The 22,125-nt window shown below is 42.1% G+C and overlaps 1 protein-coding gene across 26 annotated transcripts in view; it reads left to right on the plus strand.

Moving 5' to 3' along the window:
* Positions 1-22,125, plus strand: part of ZMIZ1 (zinc finger MIZ-type containing 1) — a 353,245-nt gene that overhangs the window by 297,454 nt on the left and 33,666 nt on the right. For 25 of the 26 annotated variants that reach the window (XR_014586502.1, XM_083843109.1, XM_083843093.1 and 22 more), the window contains 4 exons: positions 2,349-2,493; positions 17,645-17,759; positions 20,017-20,234; positions 21,651-21,849. Coding sequence is in view for 25 of the 26 variants with exons in the window: in XM_083843109.1 (XP_083699235.1) it covers positions 2,349-2,493; positions 17,645-17,759; positions 20,017-20,234; positions 21,651-21,849 (677 nt within the window). In the remaining variant the exon portion in view is untranslated. Of the gene's footprint in view, positions 1-2,348; positions 2,494-9,546; positions 9,687-17,644; positions 17,760-20,016; positions 20,235-21,650; positions 21,850-22,125 lie in introns of those variants that run through there. The other variant, XM_083843107.1, reaches the window with a different exon arrangement.

The following is a 22,125-nucleotide window of genomic DNA, read 5'->3' on the forward strand; positions in this document are numbered from 1 at the left end:
TTTTCTTCACTCCACCTCACCGAAGCAGTGCTATCTTGTTGGCATATTCCTTTCCCAGAAGTTGCTCTGCTTTTTTTCAAAGCAGGTATGGCTTTTGTTTGCGGATTCATGTCCTCAGACCCATTAGGTTGTTGCTCCTTATCTTATTTCTCAAGTGCATATACGTGTGCAGAAGGAGCAGCTCCCTCCGCATCAAAGCCACGGCTAAGATGGACGGTTTCCATTTGACACTGGAGTAATTACACTCAGCTGTGGCAGTGCTCAGCATCCCCTATTACCCTGACATGGCTGCGTTCACCGTTCGGCAGCACACTTGGTTCGCTCTTCCCAGCACTCGAGTGGCCGTAGCGTGCGTGGAGAAAGTCGGCCAGGCAGCGATTTTCATCCGGGCGGCTTGAAAAGGGGGAGGGGGCCTTTGTCACTGCCACAGTAGTAATGATATGCCAGGGATAAAAGGTGAGTATAATTTGATCAAATGCTTGTTGACAGATTCCTTGGCTAATAGAGAAGCAGCTTAGACTGACACTCAGTGCTGGAACATTTCACACATCTCGGGGGGAACACTCCCTGTAGGCTGCGTGTGAGGCTTACAATTTCGGAGAGGCCGTGTTTAGTTACATAAAGGAGTGGTGTCCCCTTTTTGTCATAGCAGAGCTCCCAACTGCTTCCCTAAACACCGCTCTTGACCTTCTGCCTGATAAATGCAGTGAATTCACTGCATCGCCTTTGTGCAAACGTGATTAATTCACAGGAACGGTCTGGGTTTAACTGGTTTTCTTGTGGCCATTAAACTTAAGAAATTTCAATTGCTTCTCAAACTGAAAAATCATATTTGCGGGTGTTCTTGGCAAAACACTTTTTTTCTGACAAATATGACTTCACAATTAGTCCCTTGGGAATTTGCTCTACTAATTATTTGTTGACAGTACCTCTGAGTATCTACTGAGAAAAGAAAGTGGTTGCTACTGCTTGGGATTTTGTTACTAGGTTAAAAGATAACCATCGGAAAAAAATAAGAAATGAAAATAAAAGCCTGAATTTTAGATAATTCTTCGTATGTCGCTTAAATCTGCAAGCTTAAAATTACACTGAGAGCTGTCTTCCTTAAACCGCTGTGGCAGTTTGTTTTTGAGTAGCCTTCTGGTTCTCACGTGCTAGCACAATCTGTTGGCTTGTGTTCGGTTCGCATCACCCTAGGAAAGCACCTAGTTTTAAAATAATTAAATACATTTTATTCTTACGAGGTTTTTGCAAAGCAGACATGAAAGAATGAAAAACGCCAAGTGCTTCCACTTGGTGATGTTTCTGCAGCTCCAGAACCGAGTGCAATTCGTCTGCACCTCGTCTGGCGAAGCTCTCCACCGTGCCATACCTTAGCGACGTTTTGCCGAAGCCACTTGTGGTCCTGGGGCTCCACGGGCAGCTCCGTGGCCTGGTGGGTGTTACTGGAGGCTGCTGTGCACTCGCTGGAGCCAGGCTTCGCTCACAGTTGCTTTCTCAGGCTCCGTTTATTCCAAAGAACATGGGTTTTGTAACAGGGGCTGGTCTTCTCTGACTGAGGGTGCCTAAGGAAAAGGCCACATTTTCAGAGATAATGAACCCTTTCATGTCTTCAGAGGGAGTTGCAAGCTTTTAGTCTCGAGGAAATCTCTGCCTATCATCGTTCATAAGCATGATTTTCCTGTAAGCACAGAAGTACCCTTATTGACCAGAAGATTAGTCACATAATGGAAACAAGCATTTATGGGTTATGCTGGTTCAAATATAGATCTAAGTGCCTAACTTTTGTATACATACATTAGTGTGGCTATATTCTCGTGTTTATCTATTCAGGACTGGTAGCTAATAGTTTTGGAAATGAATTCCAGCGCATGGGTTTCTCTTCATGCCTCTCCAATTAAACTTTTGCACAAAAATAGCCCAACAGAAAAGAGATCTTGTTATCCTTTGCTCCCCTCTGTGAATGATGTCTTCTGTATGTTTTTGTTACATTTCTGTTAGTGTGAAATGAACTCTTCCACATTTTTTTCACTCACAACAGCTACCCCATGTCCTTGTGCCTCATCCACTCTCCATCTCTTTGCTGCTCAGCTCAGACGAGTTCTCTCATGCCTCCTGGGCTGCGCAGAATGTTTGTAACTTGTGTAAAAACATTGTAATGATAGTGTAGGGCAATTACAGACTCAATTTGATAGGATAATAATGTGAGTGGTGGATCGTGGATGAGCTTTTCACTCCTGGGGCTTGTCTGCTCAGTTCGTGGCTCTTGTTATAGTAGCTTGCGTCTGCACTCAGCTGTACCGGTTATTCCGCTGTGCACTTACTGTCATTTTGTTCTGTTTGCACAGCGCTGCTTTCGTCGTGGTGTGAGGAGTTGGGACGGCTCTTGCTGCTTCGCCACCAGAAAAGCCGGCAGAACGATCCTCCAGGGAAGCTACCCATGCAACCCCCCATGAACTCTATGAGCTCCATGAAACCCACCCTCTCTCATAGGTGAGTCTCAGCCCAGTCTGCAGGAGTGGAAGCGTGTGCAGATATACCACGTGGCAGATCTTTTAACTGAAATGCTTATTACAGGGGTAGCTATGGCATTTTGTGCACTGAACAGTGCCACAGACAACAGGGGATGTATAATTACAGCACGTCCTAAATAAATGCAGTTTTTGTCTTTGCTGTTACCTGGCGCATAGTGGAATGATGCTTCCATCTTCAAATCTGTGCTCAGGTGAAGTGGGCTTAATTTCAAACTTGAAGCTGTGCCCTAAGGAGAAACTTCCACAACATATCTCTCAGCAGACATCTTCCTACTGTTTATTTAAATACAGCTGGCTTTTCTTGAGGTTGTTCTGTTTGTACGTTGCGTTAGAAATGCCATGCTAGTTTAAAGCAATTGTGTAGTGGGAGTACCCATAGCTGTGAGAATGTCCTATATCACCTTATATCAGATGAGGACCACAAAATAGTGAATTCAGAAAAAACGGGGGCACTAAAGGGCACTAGAAGAAACTAAAGATACGAGCTTTAGATTAACAGTTTACGCAGAGAAACAGAATTTGTATTTCTTGCCTTCGGAGCCTAGGTCAAGGCAAAAGCTGAGGAGTAAGTGTAGACAGGGTTTAACATTCACTTTATGTTTTATATTTCTGAGTTTTTTTCAAGGCTTACTTTCCCACAGCATCACGTTAAAGAAATCGCAATAGTATAAATTGTTTTTTTTGTGTAGGGCACTCACGTTAGTAAAGAATTATTACAGTGTAGGTGAGGCTAAATTCCTTGTACCTAGATCTGTGGTAGCATAATATATCTTGAACTTCCATGTTAGAATGGAGCTTAGGGATTTGACTCATCTTTGTACTAGTGTATTTGCATGTGTGAAATTGTCTTAAAACCACTTTTTTTCTCCCCCATATGTTGTATTTATGGGAAAACCGTGAGAACTCTATGCCTTTTTATTTTAGTACTTGAGAATAAAAACCGTTTTCCAGACTAACTAATGCAATATCACTGACTTTTTGGAGCACCTGCATTGTCACTTTTTTCAGTTGATTATGTAATGACGGATTGTAAACATGCTTCAAAACAAACAAAACAAACGCAGAAAACCTTCTGTTGTAAAACAATTTATTTTTTACACTTTGGGAGAAGCATTGCAGAATCCAAGATGAAATTTAGTGGAGCAGTCAGTCTGCACAAAAACATTTGGTGCAGTACATAAACACTCTTAGGTGTAGTTTTGTAGTTTTTAGATGCACAATTCACATCTGACCTTTTAGCCTGTGTTGCCCTGAAGCTCTTAAGATACAGAAGAAAGCACTGTCGTACCTCACAGAGGCAGTGTACTATATTGCTAGATAAGACAGATACAATTCTTTTGTCTTTCATGGCAGTTCTCCCTCAAAACCATGTCACATTACAAATAACTCTCTCCTGCTAAATACTCTCTCGCTGGCATTTCTGCAATAGCAGCTTACCCAATATTCTAGCTAAGAGTAGAACATCCTGTCCGGTATCAAGCAGTCCCTGTAAGTTTCTCTTGAGTAATGTCCTTGAAATGCTTTACTCAAAATGACGCTGGGAGTTAGTTCTAAATTACTGCTGTTTACCTATGAGATGTCCCTCTAGAAACATTATTTCCGTGGCACAACTTCTTATCTATAATAGCTGCAGCAGTATCTTAGGGATTTGAAATACCTGCCAGCCATGGAGCATCGCTGCTTCCATGTGTACTGTTCTCTCATCTGTAATTTAGCCATAACTATGACTGCTCGAAGTATCTCAGGTGGTACATTACAATGAGACATCTTGTGGCTCTCCAACTTCTTTTTCCAGCTGAAAGTGTTTATTTTCATGGATGTTTTATGATGGGTCTATCAGACAGTGGTGAACTATGGGGTAGGGAAGAACTGAGTTTTCTGTTTTGCTAAATAGAAGATGAAAAGCAGTTAAGTATAACCCCAGCGATAAAGCTGATGAGGCAACATTTGTATATTTGTATTAGATTACATTTGGGTCAAAACTTAGTATTAAAGTTCACAGTATGTTATCTCTAATTCACAAGGCTTTGTGTAAATCAAAAAAAAAAAAAGCCTGTTTTGCATTTTCTACAAGAAACTAATGTAGCTAGCTATTTCAAGATTTGTAGAAGAATTAGAAAGCAAGTTAGAACAACCAAGAGCATATTCAAGAACTTTGCATAGCTCAACAAATAGAATATAGGATATATGACAGCTGCTGAACATCACTAGACAAAAAAGAAACTTCCCCTGTCATCAGACTATCTCAAGTACCTAATGCAGGACTTTCTCTGACATTGCTTTTACTAGCAATAGAATTACCCAGAACTCTGGTCAGACGCTAGGTTATCATTCCATGTGATGCTACAGAATTACAGCTGCATAGTCTTGAAGCTTAAAGTGGCCTTGGCTGTCTAAAATAAACTCTGACTCAAGAATGTATCATAAGAGTTGAAATCTGAGGATTCATATTTAAGAAACTGTGGGCACATACATTGGAAGGAGTTCAGGTTTGGTCTATTTTTAGGGTAGCCTTTTATTTTGAAAAAGTGAATTGAGTAGTGGGAGAAAACTGAGGGTAGACAGGTCAAGGGGGGCTTTGGTTGCAATATTGTTAGTCAAATGGACTTAACGAGAGCAGAATGTAAGCCATGTGAGGATTTGCACATGTGCAAAGAAAGCTTTCAAAGTAAAGACTGCCTTGTGCTAATTTATTTTTAAATTTAGCCTTTCATTAACAGAGTGATTGAGTCTTAAATAAGTACACAAGTTGCATATAGAACAAAAATTCAATGAAATACCTACTTTATAATGCCAGATGGTTGGTTAGACTGCAAACTCACGGGCTTCATAAACAGTGAACGCTGGATTCTCAAAAAAAAAAAAAAACTTTTTTTTTTAATCAATGTAATGCAGTAATATTTAGCTCAAAATTGAGCATGAGATGCACTCATTTTTTTAGACTTCTTTACTGATTCACATACATAAACTTTACATGTGTTCTGAGGGACCAGTGTAAGACCTATCCACCTCTTTAATCCTGTGTAACTTCCAATTTAAATCCTTCTTAAAGGATTTATGGGGGACTTAAGGAGAGCCTGTAGTCTTTGGGCTGGCCGTTTGCGCAGGAGTGAAATTTCATGCTTAACGTAACTTCTTTGTATTGCAGTTTTCCATTCTGACATAATGTCAATAACAATAGACAAATACTACTCCAAGTGGCTGATTTTTACTTTTAAATGTGCTTTAAGATTTTTGGCAAATGCTGCTACTGCTTTGATGAAGTTCCTGCTTACCACTTCATTACATTAAGTGGTGGACCTCAGTAGATGTGGATCAAATTGAATCTTGGTTAAAATGGGCATGGTTTCCATCGTACTCGGTGGGAATTGCACCCTACTTTGTCAATGAGAACGCCTGAAGATGTGCAGCTGTTAATTGCAGCCTGCGATGTTGTCATGAGTGTTCTTTGGGTTCTTACTGTCATCTCTCTCGTTTCAAATTTTGGTCTTCTGTATTAATAAGCAGCTGTCCTGCAGTTAGTGACCAAATGTCTAGAGTAATGTCTGCATAGGGAAGTCAAGATTGATGAAAAATACAAAGATAAAGTTATTTTTAACACAAATTACTTAGTGCCAGAGGTTTTGATGAAATTAAACAGTAGATCAAATTAAGTAGTAATTCAATATTACAGTAGGTACTTTATTATCATTATTGTTTTATGTTCAGGCAATTGCCATAAATACCTTTTATTGGTAGGACTTGCTTTACAAGGGTGCTTATTTTAGTTTTTGTTTTGGCGCTTGATCTTCCAACTTAACTAACACTTGAACTTGCATTGGTAGGAGCAGCAGTCTCTCTGGGAGGAGAATGACGATTCCGTGTCTGATTTTGTACTGGGTGGTTAGGACCACCCTTGACATGGGCTGCTAAGAATCAAGGGTGATCTGGCAATAACACACCAGTAGCAACATTGTCAAAGTTTCTGCAAAGGTTGCAGCCTTTTCAATTTTGCCATCATAGGCAGTTTTGGCTGATAGTGAGAGTCACTTGAAAAATGTCTGGATGAGGGAAATGGTTCAAGTGAAAGCTCTGGTGTGGCGTATACAGTCTTAGGAAAACAAGCACGTTGTGCATCTTTCATACATCAGTTCCAAGTTGGAGATCGCTTCATTATTGCATGCGGCTGGGCCATAGAGGAGCAATCTTTGCAAAAGAATTCAAAAGTTAAGGTGAAAGGTAAGATTGTTTCGGTTGTTTCATCTTTTTATTTATGAAATTGTGAAATAAATATTATTAAGGACTGAACAGATGGCAAATCCTAATGTAAGAGAATATACTTGGTAAAGTATACTCAGTTAAAGTAACTATCCCAATTCTGTAGGAGCAGTCTCTTCTTTCTTTTTTTTTTTTAAATCTTCTAGACCAAAAAATGTTAGAAGCCACCATCAGGAGAAAACAAGAGGAAAGTTCAGAATCTGTAAATGTTTCTGCAGAAGTGCATTACCTAAAGGGGAAAAAAAAAAAAGGGACAAAATTTGTTGAAAGCAGTTTTAAATAAGACCCCTGATGCTCTAAGCACTGTGAAGACAAAACTGTAAGTGCTTGAAAATACTGTCCCAAGACTGTTTGCCCATCTTGTCCCCTGAGAGCACTAACATTAGATTTAGCATACTCTTATTATGGAGAGGAACAGGAAGAAAGCCTTGAATGTTGGAGCTAAAAGCAAATGATTAGTGCTCTCTACTTGAAAACTGAACGTGTGTGGCCATAAGCTGTTAATAATTAAACCTTTAATATTTTCATGTGAAAAATCTGCATTTCATTTTAGGTGAGATTATTTTGTGGTCAGTTCTTGTGGTACAAGGAGAGACTGATAGACATGAGCTCTAAAAACAGTAATGGGCAGGCTTAAATCCTCTTCAAAGGTATATTCCTCACATGCCTGTTAAAAGGTATAGGGCAAGGATCTTGTTTTATTGTGTGTTTGTTTGCAGCACCTCGCACACGTCATGATAGGGCTTCTGTACTGACTAGGGTGTCAAAGTAAGTGCTTTTGCTGTAAGAACAATATGTGGCAGTACAGCTACTGTAATTTTGTGATGGTATTTGTACGTACGTGTAAGCGTTACTCTTTACATTTTTTTCCTCTACGTTTTATGTATAACATAAAGTTTAGGGCTTTGTGGTGTATATATATATATATATATAGTTTGAATTAAAAAGTGCCAGCTGATATTTTTATAAATCCAGATGAAGACTTGGCAAATACTATTTAAGGAATGTCTGCTGACTGAGGCAAAATCTGACCTTCTCAGGCTTTGCCCTGTCTACAGTAGTTTTTAAAATATAGGTGTGTGTTTGAAAAGACAGCTTTCATCCCTGTAAACGGGGAATATTGAATGTCCCATTCCTAAAAATGCCTAATTGATTGCGATTAAAGTTTAGTGATACGCATAATAGTCTCATGAGCTTTACACGAGGGCTGCTTTCAGAAGCAGATGGTTTGTGCCCCGCATCGAGGCGATTGTGCTCTTCCAGTGTGTTGGGAAGGCTCCCCCTGTCACTTGCTCTCAGCAACCCAACTCATTTGGGGTGGCACCGGAGTTACAAATCATTCAGCAGGGACAATATTTGTAGCCTTTACCCATTTTCCCTGTCGGTGCGGTAACTGCACGGTGGCACAGAAAGCAGTGCAGTGCCTGGCTGTGTGATGCCGCGCTCATTAAAATCACCGAGCGTCTCATGCCGGCCTGCCTTCCTGGGGGGCCGCAGGGTCCCGGGGGCTCGGTGCTGTGTCTGGTGGTGGCGTCAGCTTGTGCGGAGTGGGAAAGGAAATTACTGCTCTAAAGGGTGCCTAACGTGTTCTCATTTTCGTATTTGCGGTGTTTTTTTGTTTGTTTGTTTTTTTGTGGGTTTTGTTTTTGGGGGGGGGAGTAATTGGCCACTATGAACACGTGTATTTTGTCTGAAACCTGGTATTTTTCTCGACGCCTCTTCCTTACACGGACCTGTAATTGATTGCTAGATGAAAACGTGACCCTCCGCAGGATTCCTCTGTAAATAGCTTATAAAAGGAGTGCATTCCCCATAAGCTGTCTTTTTTTTTGTATTGCTCCCCCTGCTCCCGTACGCTCGGGTGCTCGAGTCCCGTCGGTCTGGCACGAGGAAGAAGGAGTCGTGGTGCCGGTTTCCCAGCGCTGAAGCGGGTCACAAACTCCAGCTCGCCGTGTGTCAGGGCTGACAACAAAGGCGCACACCCGCCTGCACCCCAGCACCGCCCAGGGCCCGGCGCGGCTATGAAGGGGCCGCTCCGCACCTGGGGGGCTGCTGCGGGGCCGGTGGTTCCTCCGGGGCCGGGGGGGCTCCCCCGCACCTCCCCCCCAGCCCCCCAGCCCGGGGAAGGCATTGCGGGATGCCGGGGCGACAGCTCGGCGGCCGCTGTGCCACCAGCACCCTCCCGGCGACTTGCACGGGGGAGGCGTCCCCCCCACCCTGCGCCTCCCTGACACCGAGTGGGGACCCCCCTCCAGGGCTGTGGGGACCCCCCCGGGCTGTGCGGACCCCCCGGAGCAGCGGGGAACCCCCCGAAGAGCGGGGAACCCCCTCACAGGCAGCGGGGACCCCCCCGGGCCCTCCCGGCCCTCCCCGGCTCGGCCCGGCTCGGAGGCTCCGGCGCGGTCGCGCCCCCGGCCCCTCAGCCGCCCCCGGCCGCCCCGCAGTAAGTTGTGGAGGGCTCCTGCCGCTGCCCGGCCCGCCCCCCGCCTCCCTCGGAAAGCGGCTTTTTGTCTGCTCTCCGCCGGCGTAAATCAGCCTCGTCTCAAAAATCCGGGAAGCGCGAGTCTGCCAAGCGCCGGAGTCAGACCGCAGAGCTCCCCGTGCCCGGGGCTGCAGCCGGGCTGCTCCGGTCCCCCTGCCTCGGAGGCTAAAGCAGGAGTGGAAGCTGCTCACGCGTTCAGCGGCTCCTTCCCCGGTTGTTGTAGCAGTCGCTGACCTCCAGGCACTATGAATAAACAGCAAAGCTGGGAACAAAAGGAGTCTTCTGGCTGCCATTATCTCACATTAACATAGCAGACGCGCTGCGGTGTGAACAATGCGAGTCTCAGTCGCCGATAATCAGCGAGTACCCAGGCATTTGGATTACCAAGGCAACAGGCAATGGTAGAATACTGGGTGGGTGTGTTTTTTATTGTAAAGGAGCAGTCGGATATGGAAACCCAGGTATATTGATAAAGCAGAGCAGAAGGAATGCCTTGTGGCAGGGGGGGACTGAGGACTTGGGGTTGCATTCCGACACACGTGAGATAAATAAGGCATGGATGAAGCAGGTCTGTGCTGCGAGATGCAATAAAGATTAAACTGCATTTGTCAGGCTGAAAGCGATCATAAGATAATTTCAGCATTTTGGAAAAGGTAACAGGTGGCATGTTAACAATAGGGCTGTTACCGGAGGATTTTGTAATGTAATCTGGGCTGTAGTAATGCATTGCATGGTCTACTTGTGTGACAATGGAACTGGGTGTGATGCTTTAATCTTTTTTTCCTTTGATCAGATGGATGCTGTAGTCCCATACTGTCAATACGGTGATAACCCCTTCAGCTTCTGCTGAGACAGGAGAGGGTTTCCGTAGCATTTGTTTCTTACCTGCATAGCTGTGATCATTTGTTCCACCTGGGCAGAAATAAGTTGCGTTATCTCTGTGTCTCGGCACGCGTCCGCACACACACGTGTGTGGACATACGTGAAACCGGTAACTGCTACCAGTACCAGTACCAGGGCTATGTGTGTGCGAAGGGGGGTGTGGGTGCTTGCAGGCTCAGAAACATCGGAATTAATCTCATTATTTGGCCTGATGCATTTTCTAATTTCAGGGGTAGGTTCAGACGCACTAACTCTCGGGGAGCAGCGTCGGACTCTGCAGGCATGGCTGTGGGAGTAACGAGGCTGTTTGTAGAGAAAGGCGCCACGAAGCAGCAGCAAGCGTGGCACAGCCTGACCTGTAGCAGTCGCACGGGAGCGGGAAGGCAATGTTCCCGCCCGAGGTGCTACCTAAGTTACACAGGCCTCGCAGGCCTGGCCAGGACTACGAAGAAAAAGTTGAAGGCTTTCAGCTTTTAAGGTACTGCGTATCACCTGCTGAGCCGCAGCCTTCATTTCGCAGGTCTGTCTCCACGCACGCGGCTGTATCGTGCATATGTGTATGGCTACAAGTGGCTGGCTGCATTGTGCGTCTTGTGTGGCTACCTAAAGGGCTACTGGAAATGGGCGTGATACTTGAAAGAGCAGAGGCAGGGCGTGATAGCCATCTGCTAACTGCAGGTGCTATCTAAACCAGAAGCTGACAAATTGCTCGCTGCTTTCACCTCTTGACTGTTTCACCTGCATCTCCTCGCCTAGATCAAATTCAGAACATTTCCATTTTTTTTCAAGCAGCTTGCCAGGAAGCAATCTTCCTTCATTTTACAGTGGATTATGAAATTTCTAACCGCTTTCAGTCTTCCTCTTCACGTTACGTTGCTCATAGCCCAGTACAGGCAACATCCAGTACTGAAACAACTCCTGTGGTAATTCTCTTAATAGGGAAGGGCTAGATACGAATGCTTTTGGAGTCAGGAGAATTAAAGATTTGCACAGGGTTAGGAAGCGTATTCATCTGTTTGGAAAAAGTGGAGGGAAAGAACATGCTTGAGAAGTTTTGTGGGGATAATTTTTGGAGCTGGATATTTTCTCTGGAAGACCTGAATGTTTGGAGTCATGCCATTACGAAGTAGAGAGAAGCAGAATCTTGCAGAACATTTCCAAAATTACTTTTTTCATATTCACATTACATAAATACACCCAGTGATTTGGATGGGACTCTCCTTGTGTATCTGTTGAGTGAACTAAATAGCGGAGCTTTAATATATGCCGATGTCCTTAAATTTCTTCAAATAATACTACTAAATACAGAAAGGTATTTGAGGAAGGTATGCATCCCATAGGCTTCATCAGTCAAAAGTAACTTATTGCAGCCCTCCAAAGCCAGTGCTAGCATTCATGATTATTATACCATTCTCTTTTTCCCTCATGTTTCATGTAAGTACCTTAGGGTACCTGTACACATCGGCTTTTAGTTTGCTTTATGTTGAAATGATATGCAGAGATAGTCTTCACTGCCTTTGCGGTATGCCTTCATATCTCCTTGCTGACTGTAAGTGGTCTTCATACCCTTTCCATGCTGGTGTCTCCTTGCTTTGCCATCTTCCTCCAGGTGAATGGATTATCTTGAGTGGTTCCTACAGCCTACGTAAAATGCAGCACAAAAGGTCAAGTGATACCTTGATTAATTTTTTTGTGATTAAAAAAAGAAGTTAATAATAATGTTTTTTGATACCTGTGAACTAAACTAAAAATAGGTGTTGTGTTGTAAGCTAGCTTTGAATGTTTAAGTTGAAACATTTCAGCCAAACATGTTAGCTGTTTGAAGATGATGCATGTATCTAAGTTGGTGAGGAATTGGTTTTGTTCCCCTGGGGAAAAAAAAAATCAATGAAAATGAGAAGTTAGTTGTTTCCGTCTAAATGTGTGGACTTCTAAAAAAAAACAAACAAAAAAAACATTTCTGAAATGTTTCTGATTGCCAGTAAGGAGCAACTAAATCTGGTTTTCTGTTGTCACATTGCTTCTCCAAAGTAGTAGTATAGCCAAGTAGTATAGCCAAGTATACTTAAGTGGAAGTTTGAACAGAAATAAATAAAAATTTCCACTTCATCTGTTATTTGCAAATAGGTTGTCAGGGCCTACTAGCTAGAAATGGGAAAACTACTACTAGAAATGGGAAAACTTTGCTGAAGTCCTTCCTGGAGCATTCTAGTGTTGTAGGTAACTTCCAGTAGTGTTACATCTGTTCTTGTGATTTTATTTTTAAAGAGGTTTTGGGGATTTTTGATGCTGATAAGAAAATTACAGAGATGTGATGAAGTTCATGCCTGTTCCCTAACATCAGCTCACTGAAAAGGCCGTTTGAATTCAGTATATGCGTGGCACTATGTGCAACAGTCTTTTTCTTAGAGTATGCTTAAAATAAGTTTATGGTGGTGTCCTAATCAAGAATAATTGCTAAATGAATCTGTATTAATAATTAAAGCTACGTGTGTGGTGTTCATTTGAGAAAAAACAAAGTAAAACAAAAACTAAACCTGGATGAAAGTAAGTAAAGCTGCATAATTTATGAGATAATACAGCGTATGAAATGCACGTATCAATACTGGACTTAAAAAGAGCTTCATTTCCTGTTCTGATTGCGGGATTTGGTTTTTGGTTTTGGTTTTCATTGCAAACGAATGGGATTTTAGACAGAAGAGGGGAGAGACAGGAGCATGGAGTCTTGTTTGGAAATCATGTGCTAGTTTGTATTAAAGTAGTGTCACCTAGAGGCTCTAGCCAAGAATACAACCATGGGGTGCTCAGCACCCTGCACACCCTTGCTCCCACAGGGGCAGAGGCACGGACCGGGAGATCCACCACTTGCCAGAGGCTAAGAACAAGTAGGGAGTGCAGGGTCTGGTCTGTGTGTGGACTGTCCTGACTTGTGACTACGTGTGACTGCAGAGGCGTGTTGGCCCAGTTAGAGCTCGGAATATCACTCCTCGTCACCGTGGGCATTCTCCTCGCTTCAGGTGCATGGGTTGCCTGAGAAGACACCTGAGAGATGACAGTCAGCGTCACACTGGTAACGACCTGCTCTTACTGGTGTCAGTTGAGGAAGCTGGGATATGTTTAGTAGATTTAAAGGATTGTGTGGCCTGCGTGTGTCAGCCACCAGTCAGGTGGAGTGGCGGCACTTCAGAAGCATTAAAGATCACTGCAAAACTGTGAAGTTGGGTTGAGGGTAAGCAGCAAAAAGTAGTCACTGAAAGCCCAGTTCTGTGAGACTTGCTGTCAGTGCTTGGAGTGAAAAGATTTTTTGAGAGAGCCAACATCTGGTGCTTTTCTGCGGTAGTTGATAGATCTTCTGTGCTTTAGACAGGGAGAGATGCTTTACAAATACAGTTTAGACACCTGGCCTTCTCAACAAGTGATGCGGAAAATCACCAGGAAGATGCTACTACAGGAGGGTAAAAACCCTCCTCCACATTATGTAAAAATACCATTTTTCTCAGGATGTGTACTTCACTAAACAGTCTGAATCTCTCCTTCCTCAATCAATGAAGATACGTAAACAGAGTATCAGATACACATACAATTGCTTTAATGATAACTGTAGTTTCAGTTATGTAAACATATTTAAAGTACAGCGTTTCCAAATAATGCTACTAATCATGTGTGAGTTATGGTAATTCCCTGGCTTTAATTTACTACGTGGAGCTTACTTTCTCTGAAACAACTTTTATTAGAATTAGCTGACAGTCTCTGCCTGACATGAAGCCTGTAACTATTCTAAAGAGGTTGGCTATCTGTTTGGTTTTGTTTTTCTTGCTTTGGGATTAAGAGAAGCTGTTAAGACCTAACTACCAGTGTACCTCTCTGACATTAGTGCTGTATTACCAGTGGTTTCAGTGCATTTGCCAGCAGCTAAGAAACCTTTCCTCCTTATGCCTTGATCACAGCTTTGCTGCATCATAGTTTGAGAAGTATTTTCCCTTCATCTCTTCCTCTTTGCTCTATGGCTTCCTCTGCTGTTTGGCCTTTAATGCTGACCAGTAGTATGTATAGGTTCATTAACACTATTATAAATTTAGTCAATACTCTTTTAGTGGACTCCAGCTGAGCCCAAACTGACTCACTGCCCTCCAGGGTGTAGTGAGAGACTTAATTACCCTCGTACCATTCAACAGAACAATGTTGTGGGCAGCGTGTCGCTTTGGCTGGAGATGTTGAGGCTTCTGTCCCTATTGGCTGCCATTTTCAAGCTTCAAGAAAGGGACTTCAGAGTAATTTGCAGCTCTGTAGAGTAACAGCAGAAAGTTCTTTTGCAAATGAGAATTGGATTGGTCACGTTTCAATACAGTACTTAAATGGATTTCCCTTTGATGGCGAGAGAATTCCTTTGGGTTGTCTAAGGACAGGAACGCCAGTTAAAAGGGTGGAGAAGTGGAAGGGCAAGTAATCTTTTAGCTAAGTGCGGCGTGTTCCAGCATGTCATACTGCTTAAAACCAGAGGAGTGTTCACCCAGTGGAGGCACAGAAGGTGCTGCATCCAGCATGGCGAAAGTCGTACTCAGACACACGTGTAATGAATGGGCAATAGCCTGAGTATCGTGCTGGGGAATGCGAACCAGGAGAATGGCATGTGTTTCTCATTGGGGTAGGGGAAGTGAAATTTGTGTGAAGGGAGGTCTGGCTCAGTAAGTACATATTAGGTATATAAGTTGCTGTTCTGCAAGGCACATCCACCACTATTTCAGAGTTGCCAGAATTTCTGACACTAATGTTGTCTGTGATTTAAAACTAAGTCCTATGTTGGACAACGTAATAGTAATGTGATTCAATGTGCATGGTGAATGAATATTTCTCAACAAATCTACGCCTAGTCTTCTTTTCTGGCTTTCATGTGTTATGCTGGGTTTCCTATGCTGGAGACTTCCATAATATGTCAACAGTTTGGCTTCTTGAGGTATCACGTGACTGTAATAACGTAAAAATTGAGTGATTAGCACTTCGTAATTAGATGAAGTGATTGTATAGTCTTTGAGAACCCAGTGCAGTCTTCCACTAAACAAATGCTCTGACTCTACAGTTGGATGAATAATATATGAATTCTCTTCTGTGTACTGTAAAGGAGAATAGAAAAGAGAAACATACTTTGGAGACAGTGAAAAAATGGGTAAAACTTTGTAACAGCAGGATAAGGCATCACTAGCTCAAAGTCTGAGCATGTATACAAGCCATACGGCATATTTGCATTAGAATCACCTTCAGTGACTTTGTGGTTTGGTCCCTGCCTGTCCCTACCCTTCTTATTTAGTCCTACACTTACAAAATATTTGCTTTGTCCCTCAGGTTTTATTACTTGTTGGCAGCACCTCATTAGGGAATATAGAGGAATGGCTGCAGTGAGTCCTTTAACTGCTTATGTCATGGCAAGATCTTCTTTGTAGTCATCAAAGTATACAAGCACCCATATGTGCCATAAATATCTAAAAAAACATAGAGCAGACATCGGCAAAAACCGTCAGAGAAGAAAATAAAGTAAGAGGCATCATTTAGAGCAGGAAAAAAGAGGAGAGCTTCATAGCAGTCACAAATTCTGGGTTAGTCATCATTCATCTCCATGCTGACAGGGGACTTGCTGAAACGTTGCGTCACTTGCAAATGTTAGTCACTGAAGCCATTGTCTGAGCCTCCGAATGAGATTAGGAAGGTCTTCAGCCTTCTGAGAGAAAATATTTTAAAGAAAAATGGTCTAAGAGGACTTGCAGGTTGCACGGCATTAAATATGCCCTTATTCACACATTGTTTTATATGCATGCTGTCAAGGTAAACATTACCTGTCAAGCATCTCATATAGAATTAATGTTTTCCATTAATTTTCCCTAATTATTTGTTAGGGGAAATTATTCTTTTCCCTAATTCAATTCATTCCATTTTTTGTGATTCTATTATTGCTTAATTCAATTTAGGTATTTTGAAACAAATAGGTCAGTTTAAATTCATAGTTACGTTCTAATACAATGCTGTTATGCTGACACAGTGCTATGGAATTTGCTAGTTGTTTGTAAAATGTTATTTCATTTTAACATAGTTGCTATTGCTGTTACTCGATTATTGGTCGCTTTGGACACTGGCAGATTTTTTTAAAGGGGGGAACGCTTCTTTGTGCAATGTGATTGCTATTCTTAAATGGTTTACACTGGATTTTATAGGCAGGTTAAAGAGCAAACACATACACAGTCCTTGATTTTAGCTGGTAGCAGAAAAGGGAAGAGAATTGGTCCAAGCCTGGAGTGCTATCTGGGAACATGGGAGAATCACCTGCCTTGTCTGCCACAGAGCCCTTGTTAGGACATTGGCAGGCCGTTTGTCTCGCCAGCTGCTGTGTGAGCAGTTGTGATGGACTTCATGGTGCGGGCTTAGAAGGGCTCGGATATAGAGCTCAGAGAGCCTGTGGGGGTTCTTTAGGCAAGGTAGCCCCTTACAGAATTCCAGCAATAGTTGGCAATCCAAGCAAAAATGCCATTCTTGATACAAAATAGAAATCAAGGCCTTTTGAAAATGAAAGATCAATGTGTACTTATTAAATGACTTATATCTAGATGAGGAAAGATCATGTGTGTATATGTGTACATGTATGCAAATAGAAATTTAATTTACAAGTTAATAGTATGAGAACAAAAATTTTAAATAGGCATGTATTCTACAGTGATGGGATTAATAGTTACTTTCATAGGTTTTAACATATTTCATTAATTACGCTAGATGTGTACATATCCTGTGTTCGTTTTGCAACTATTAAAGCTTTTCTGTGAAAAGAACTGTAAGAAATGCTTGCTTGTATCTGTGGACAAAGCTAATGGAAAAATCCAATCCTCTCATCCACGTATTTATCTGAAAGATGTGTTGTATATCTGCAGTTGATTTTCTAGCATGCTGATTAGCTAATACTGTTTTTGGCATGCAGCTTATCCATCGTGTAGAAGAACACTATCTGAATTTCAATTTTCTTTTCAAAATGATGTTGAACTGCTTTTCCTTTAAAGGCTCTTCTGGCCATTTGGGGACCCAGTGCAGACAGTGGAGCTGCAGTCTAGTCTCAAAATCTAATTGAACTGATATGAGGCAGCTGAAGCAGTGATTGTTGAAGAGCTTGAGATGGATTGCCAAAAAATAAGTGCTTCTGAGCAACTTGCTTAGTGTCCTCATTTGAAAATCTGCCCATGAGTTGATTTTTACTTCCACTGGTAATAGACCTTTATGGTAAATGCCCTGTGTTTCAGTATAGTCAAGGAATTTGTTAGTTCTACGTGGCCTAGATATGATATGATCACATTGCTTTTAAAGAAGAAGAAACTATGCCTCTAAGAGTGCTGGAAAAAAAAGTGGGGAGTTAAAGAAATGTGGAAATGCTGGTGTTAATCCCTTTGTCCCCACCAGCAATTTGCTACCATTTAACCTTCCAAAATCTCATTTTCCTAAACATTTTTTTTCACAGTGATGGGTCTTTCCCTTACGATTCTGTTCCCTGGCAGCAAAATACCAACCAGCCTCCAGGTTCCTTATCAGTGGTCACCACGGTATGGGGTGTGACTAATACCTCTCAAAGCCAGGTAAGCTTCATTTTTATGTTTCCTCCCCCCTAGATACGTGTTTTGATTAATGTTTGCAAAATGAAAAGCTTTGGGGAAAATTCTCATAGGATCGATAAAAGTGTCTGTGTTCTCTTTGTTGTAAATGTGCATTTTTTCCCAGTTATGTTCTCTTTGGTATCATCAGAAAGGACGTGTTTGAGTCAGCAACTCGTTTAGCTGCATGCAAATGTCAGGCTAGGGTATAGCACATATTTTGCACTGTATGGTTTTAACAGTAAAAGCATGGTTTTGTTGTGATCCCAAACCTCCTGGGAATTTCAGATTGAAGAGGTTTTTTAATTAAAAATTGTATTTTCAGCTAGATTCACAAAATGGTAGTTTTTGTCATTTTTATCTGGCCTTATGTCGTACTAGTGGGCTGCTCAGATCTGGTGCCAACTCTACCTCCATGCTGAGGTGCTAACTACCAGCTGTAGGCTGTGCTCTCTCTTCAGCCTCTCTGTTGATACTGCCTTACTTTGCAACAAATATTTCGATATGCATTAGAGCAAAAGCATGATCTCCTGGCTTCCAGGTGAAAAACATATTTATTGGATTTGCATTTAGTTCTCTCCACGCTTTTACCTCTCTTTTTCTTCTCCAATGTGTATCAAATTATTTCATACAAAAAGAAGCAGCTTTAATGAAAAGGACACCAATTATCTCTGATAGTGCGTTCTCCAAGGAATGTGGTACAAATGTTCCTCTCAGACAGTGTAGTCCTTTTTGACACCATAGATGAAGTGCTTAAACACTTTGCTGTGTTTGAGTGCGGATGGTGTATGAATCTAACCCGTCTTTCCCATGTTTTCCAAATCAAACATCATACCAAATTTTTCTGTTTGTCAGATTCGAAATTTTGGTTAGAAAAGTATTGTTACAAAATACAAATACAAAATACAAAATTGTTGTGTATTGAGTCATTAAAATTGATGTGTATTGAGTCATTAAAAAATGTGTATTGTGTCATTAAAAAACGAAATCATTTAGGAGCCAAGTCATACAGATAGTCACGTGGCAGTTACATAAACACTGTTTGTGGCACAGTCTTCCTTCAAAAAATAAAGATAGGTAACAGTTACCAGATCTATGACATCATCTATTATTGTTGATTTATTTTTAAACCTTAAAAGAAAAGGTATCCCACCTGGGTGAGAAATAGTTGAGTAAATATAAGCATGTAGGACTATGATAGTATTGGCCAGAAAATGGAAATACAGTTCCTTGTGGGAATATTTCACACTTGGAAAAAAAAAAAAGACTTGGTGTTTTGTTCTATCATAAGAACACTGTTACATTATTTAAATTCTTTGTGATACTTCAGAAGAATTTGCAATAAAAGAAAAAAAGTGCTTTTGTACAAGAAGAAAACGCTTCTTCAGAATCACTGCAAGAAAAGGGTGAACCTGTGAAACATGAGGCTTGGTTATAAGCTGTTCAGAGCAGACTGAGATGAATGACAGGGTTTCCCTTAAGTCTTCATGCTCCCCAAGGAAGAGGAGGGAGCCAGACTCAGAGATTTGGCTTCAAATTCCAAGAGCCAACAAACTCAATACTGCCATGCGGCTTGGTCTTATGCAAAAGTCGTGACTGCTAGATTTATTCCCAAATAGCAGGAAGATTTCCATGCAGGTAACTATGAACCATCATGCTCATATCTCAAAGAAAATCATAGCATTTTTGGTTCAATTGAAAAAAGTTATTCAAACAAGCAAGCCGAGTACTTTGAAAAACAGAGCAAGGGATTCTTCTCTTAAGAAGTTATAAAACCAACTGATGGACTTCTGCAGAAAACAGGTTAAGCCATGGAAACACATTCTCTCACTGTTCTGGCATCTGTAATGTCCTTTACAGTATGCCTGTGGGACTGTATATTTGCAAGTCATTTTGAGGCCCTACATCGGAAAAAAAAGCATATACTTTCTCTTAATTGGATGAATGTCACCTAAAGAGCATGGCTGTAGCAGGTCTATATCAAAACTATTTTACTAAGTGTGTTTGTTAACTAGGCTACCTCCCGTGAAGCAAAATTAGAGTTCAATTCTCATGTTAGTTTGGAAACGGCAAAAGGAGAGAGCAGCAGAAACCAGTGCACCTAGACTTCAACAAGGTGAATACTCATTAGAGTTCAGAGTACAGGATGGTTATATTGTAATTTATTGATTCCAGCAAATCAACGCAATTTGCTTGATGTAGTTCAAAGTACAGCCCCTTACTCTCATGTTTCTACTCACAGGTGCTGGGAAATCCAATGGCAAATGCTAACAACCCTATGAACCCAGCAGGAAACCCCATGGCTTCTGGGATGACTACCAGCAACCCTGGAATCAACTCGCCTCAGTTTGCTGGACAGCAGCAACAATTTTCAGCCAAGGCAGGCTCCACTCAGCCGTATATACAGCAGGGCATGTATGGGCGACCCAACTACGCTGGAAGTGGAGGCTTTGGTGGGAGGTAAGATTCACACGTGTGAGGTGAAAAAGGGATGTAAACAGTTGATGAAGCTTGTTTTAGTGACGTGACGGAAGTGTCACGCACTCGTTTTAATTACATAACGTCTCAGTAGCTATTTTATGCTGTTTAACTGAAGCGCATACTGCTTATACAGCTTCAGAAATCAGATACCCAAACTGCAACAAAATTCATCACAGTAAATGGAAATGGCTTAGGTCAATCAATTAGCTCTAATAAACCCCAAAATAAAGTTTTAATTAAGAGAGATTGTTAAATAGACCACAGACTTAGGAATGATTAACATTTAATAAGGCCATGATGTGAAAGGTTATTGATGGTATAATTTAAAGATTTGTATGCAGGAATAAACTTGAGTAGTAGGCAACAGTAGATTCCTATGGATGGGGTATTTCTGCCTAAAGACTTGTAATCTGAAAAAAATCGGGGGTGGAGATTTTTGTTACAAGAGATGATCTAACTGTGTATTTATTCTGGAGAAGTAAATGCTGCATTTGCACAATAGGCCAAAACTAATACCCTGGGCTTTGTTACATGTTGACTTTCTGTGTCTGTCCTTTGTAAACAAGGGTGGTAAGTCCACTTAACTGAAACCACTATTTATGGCCCCTCTGCAAAGCCTGCTGATAAGGTTGTTAACATAGTCAGTCTAGTGTGAAGAATATAAGCCTAGAACTCGGGGGACTTTTATCTCTCCTTTCATCTCCGCCACCGATCTACCGAGTAACCTTGAACAAGCCATAAAGTTTCTGTACCTGTGTATTAATGTCTCTAAAATGGGCACAGTAATAGTGACCTGCATTTATAAAGATAGTTGAGGTCTTGGAGTGGGAAAGACGGGGTTTAGCTTCATTTATCGTACAATCAGTAGAAGAGCTGGGTAGGAGCTACAAAATTCAACGTGTAGGATCCGGAAGAGTTGATTGTGGTGGTTCTCCCCTGGCTATTTTGCTGAGGTTGAGGGAGAAGTGTTTTTACATTGGGAAAACTTGGTATAATTCACCATTGGGGCAGATGAATGCACTGGTGTGGAGGCAGCAGTCTGTTCATGTTGCTGTGCAGTCTGCCCCTAAATTATTGGGAAATGGGTCTTGCGTTAACTTTCTGGACTTCAGTTCAACTTCTCAGGGAGTTTCAGAGCTGCAAAGCAGTTCAGTGCTGATGAAACAACTGGAGGTGGTACCTTGCAGTCCTGGTGGCAGCCCTAACACTGTGGCATGTGAGCAGCATTTGTGTCTCATTTACACATTGAATTCCCCCTCCTGCTGGCTTTCACTGGAAATTGATACGTGGTTTTGGAACAGTTCCGGATGAGGATCACATCGAAGTTCAAAACAAAACCTACTAAGCACGTCTTAATTCTCTGTTTCTTTCTTTCTTTCCTTTCTTCCCGGTCAGTTACCCTGGAGGCCCAAATACCCCCGCGGGCATGGGGATCCCGCCACACACAAGGCCGCCGGCTGATTTCACCCAGCCAGCCGCTGCCGCCGCCGCTGCTGCAGTTGCAGCTGCAGCTGCTACAGCAACAGCTACAGCTACAGCCACTGTGGCAGCCCTTCAGGAAACACAGAATAAGGATATGAACCAGTATGGACCGGTAAGAGCGTAACCCTTATGTCTTTGTACCTGCCTGATTTGGACAATTACAGGGGATTGGGCTGCGTTCCCTTGTTTATTAGGGTACCAACCCTATATTTTTGCATGAGCATGGTTATAAATGCTTATGAGAAACTGCTGGAATGTGTGTATGTTGTTATGAGTCAAAGTACCCCATTTTTTCCCCTCCAATAAATTATGTGGTTTGTAGATTGTCCCTTAAAAAACACAAAGTTTACCCAAAGTTATGGCTTCATCTGATATGATGTATTATTGC

Source organism: Anser anser (genome assembly GCF_964211835.1).
Source record: "Anser anser genome assembly, chromosome: 7".
Taxonomy (NCBI): Eukaryota; Metazoa; Chordata; class Aves; order Anseriformes; family Anatidae; genus Anser; species Anser anser.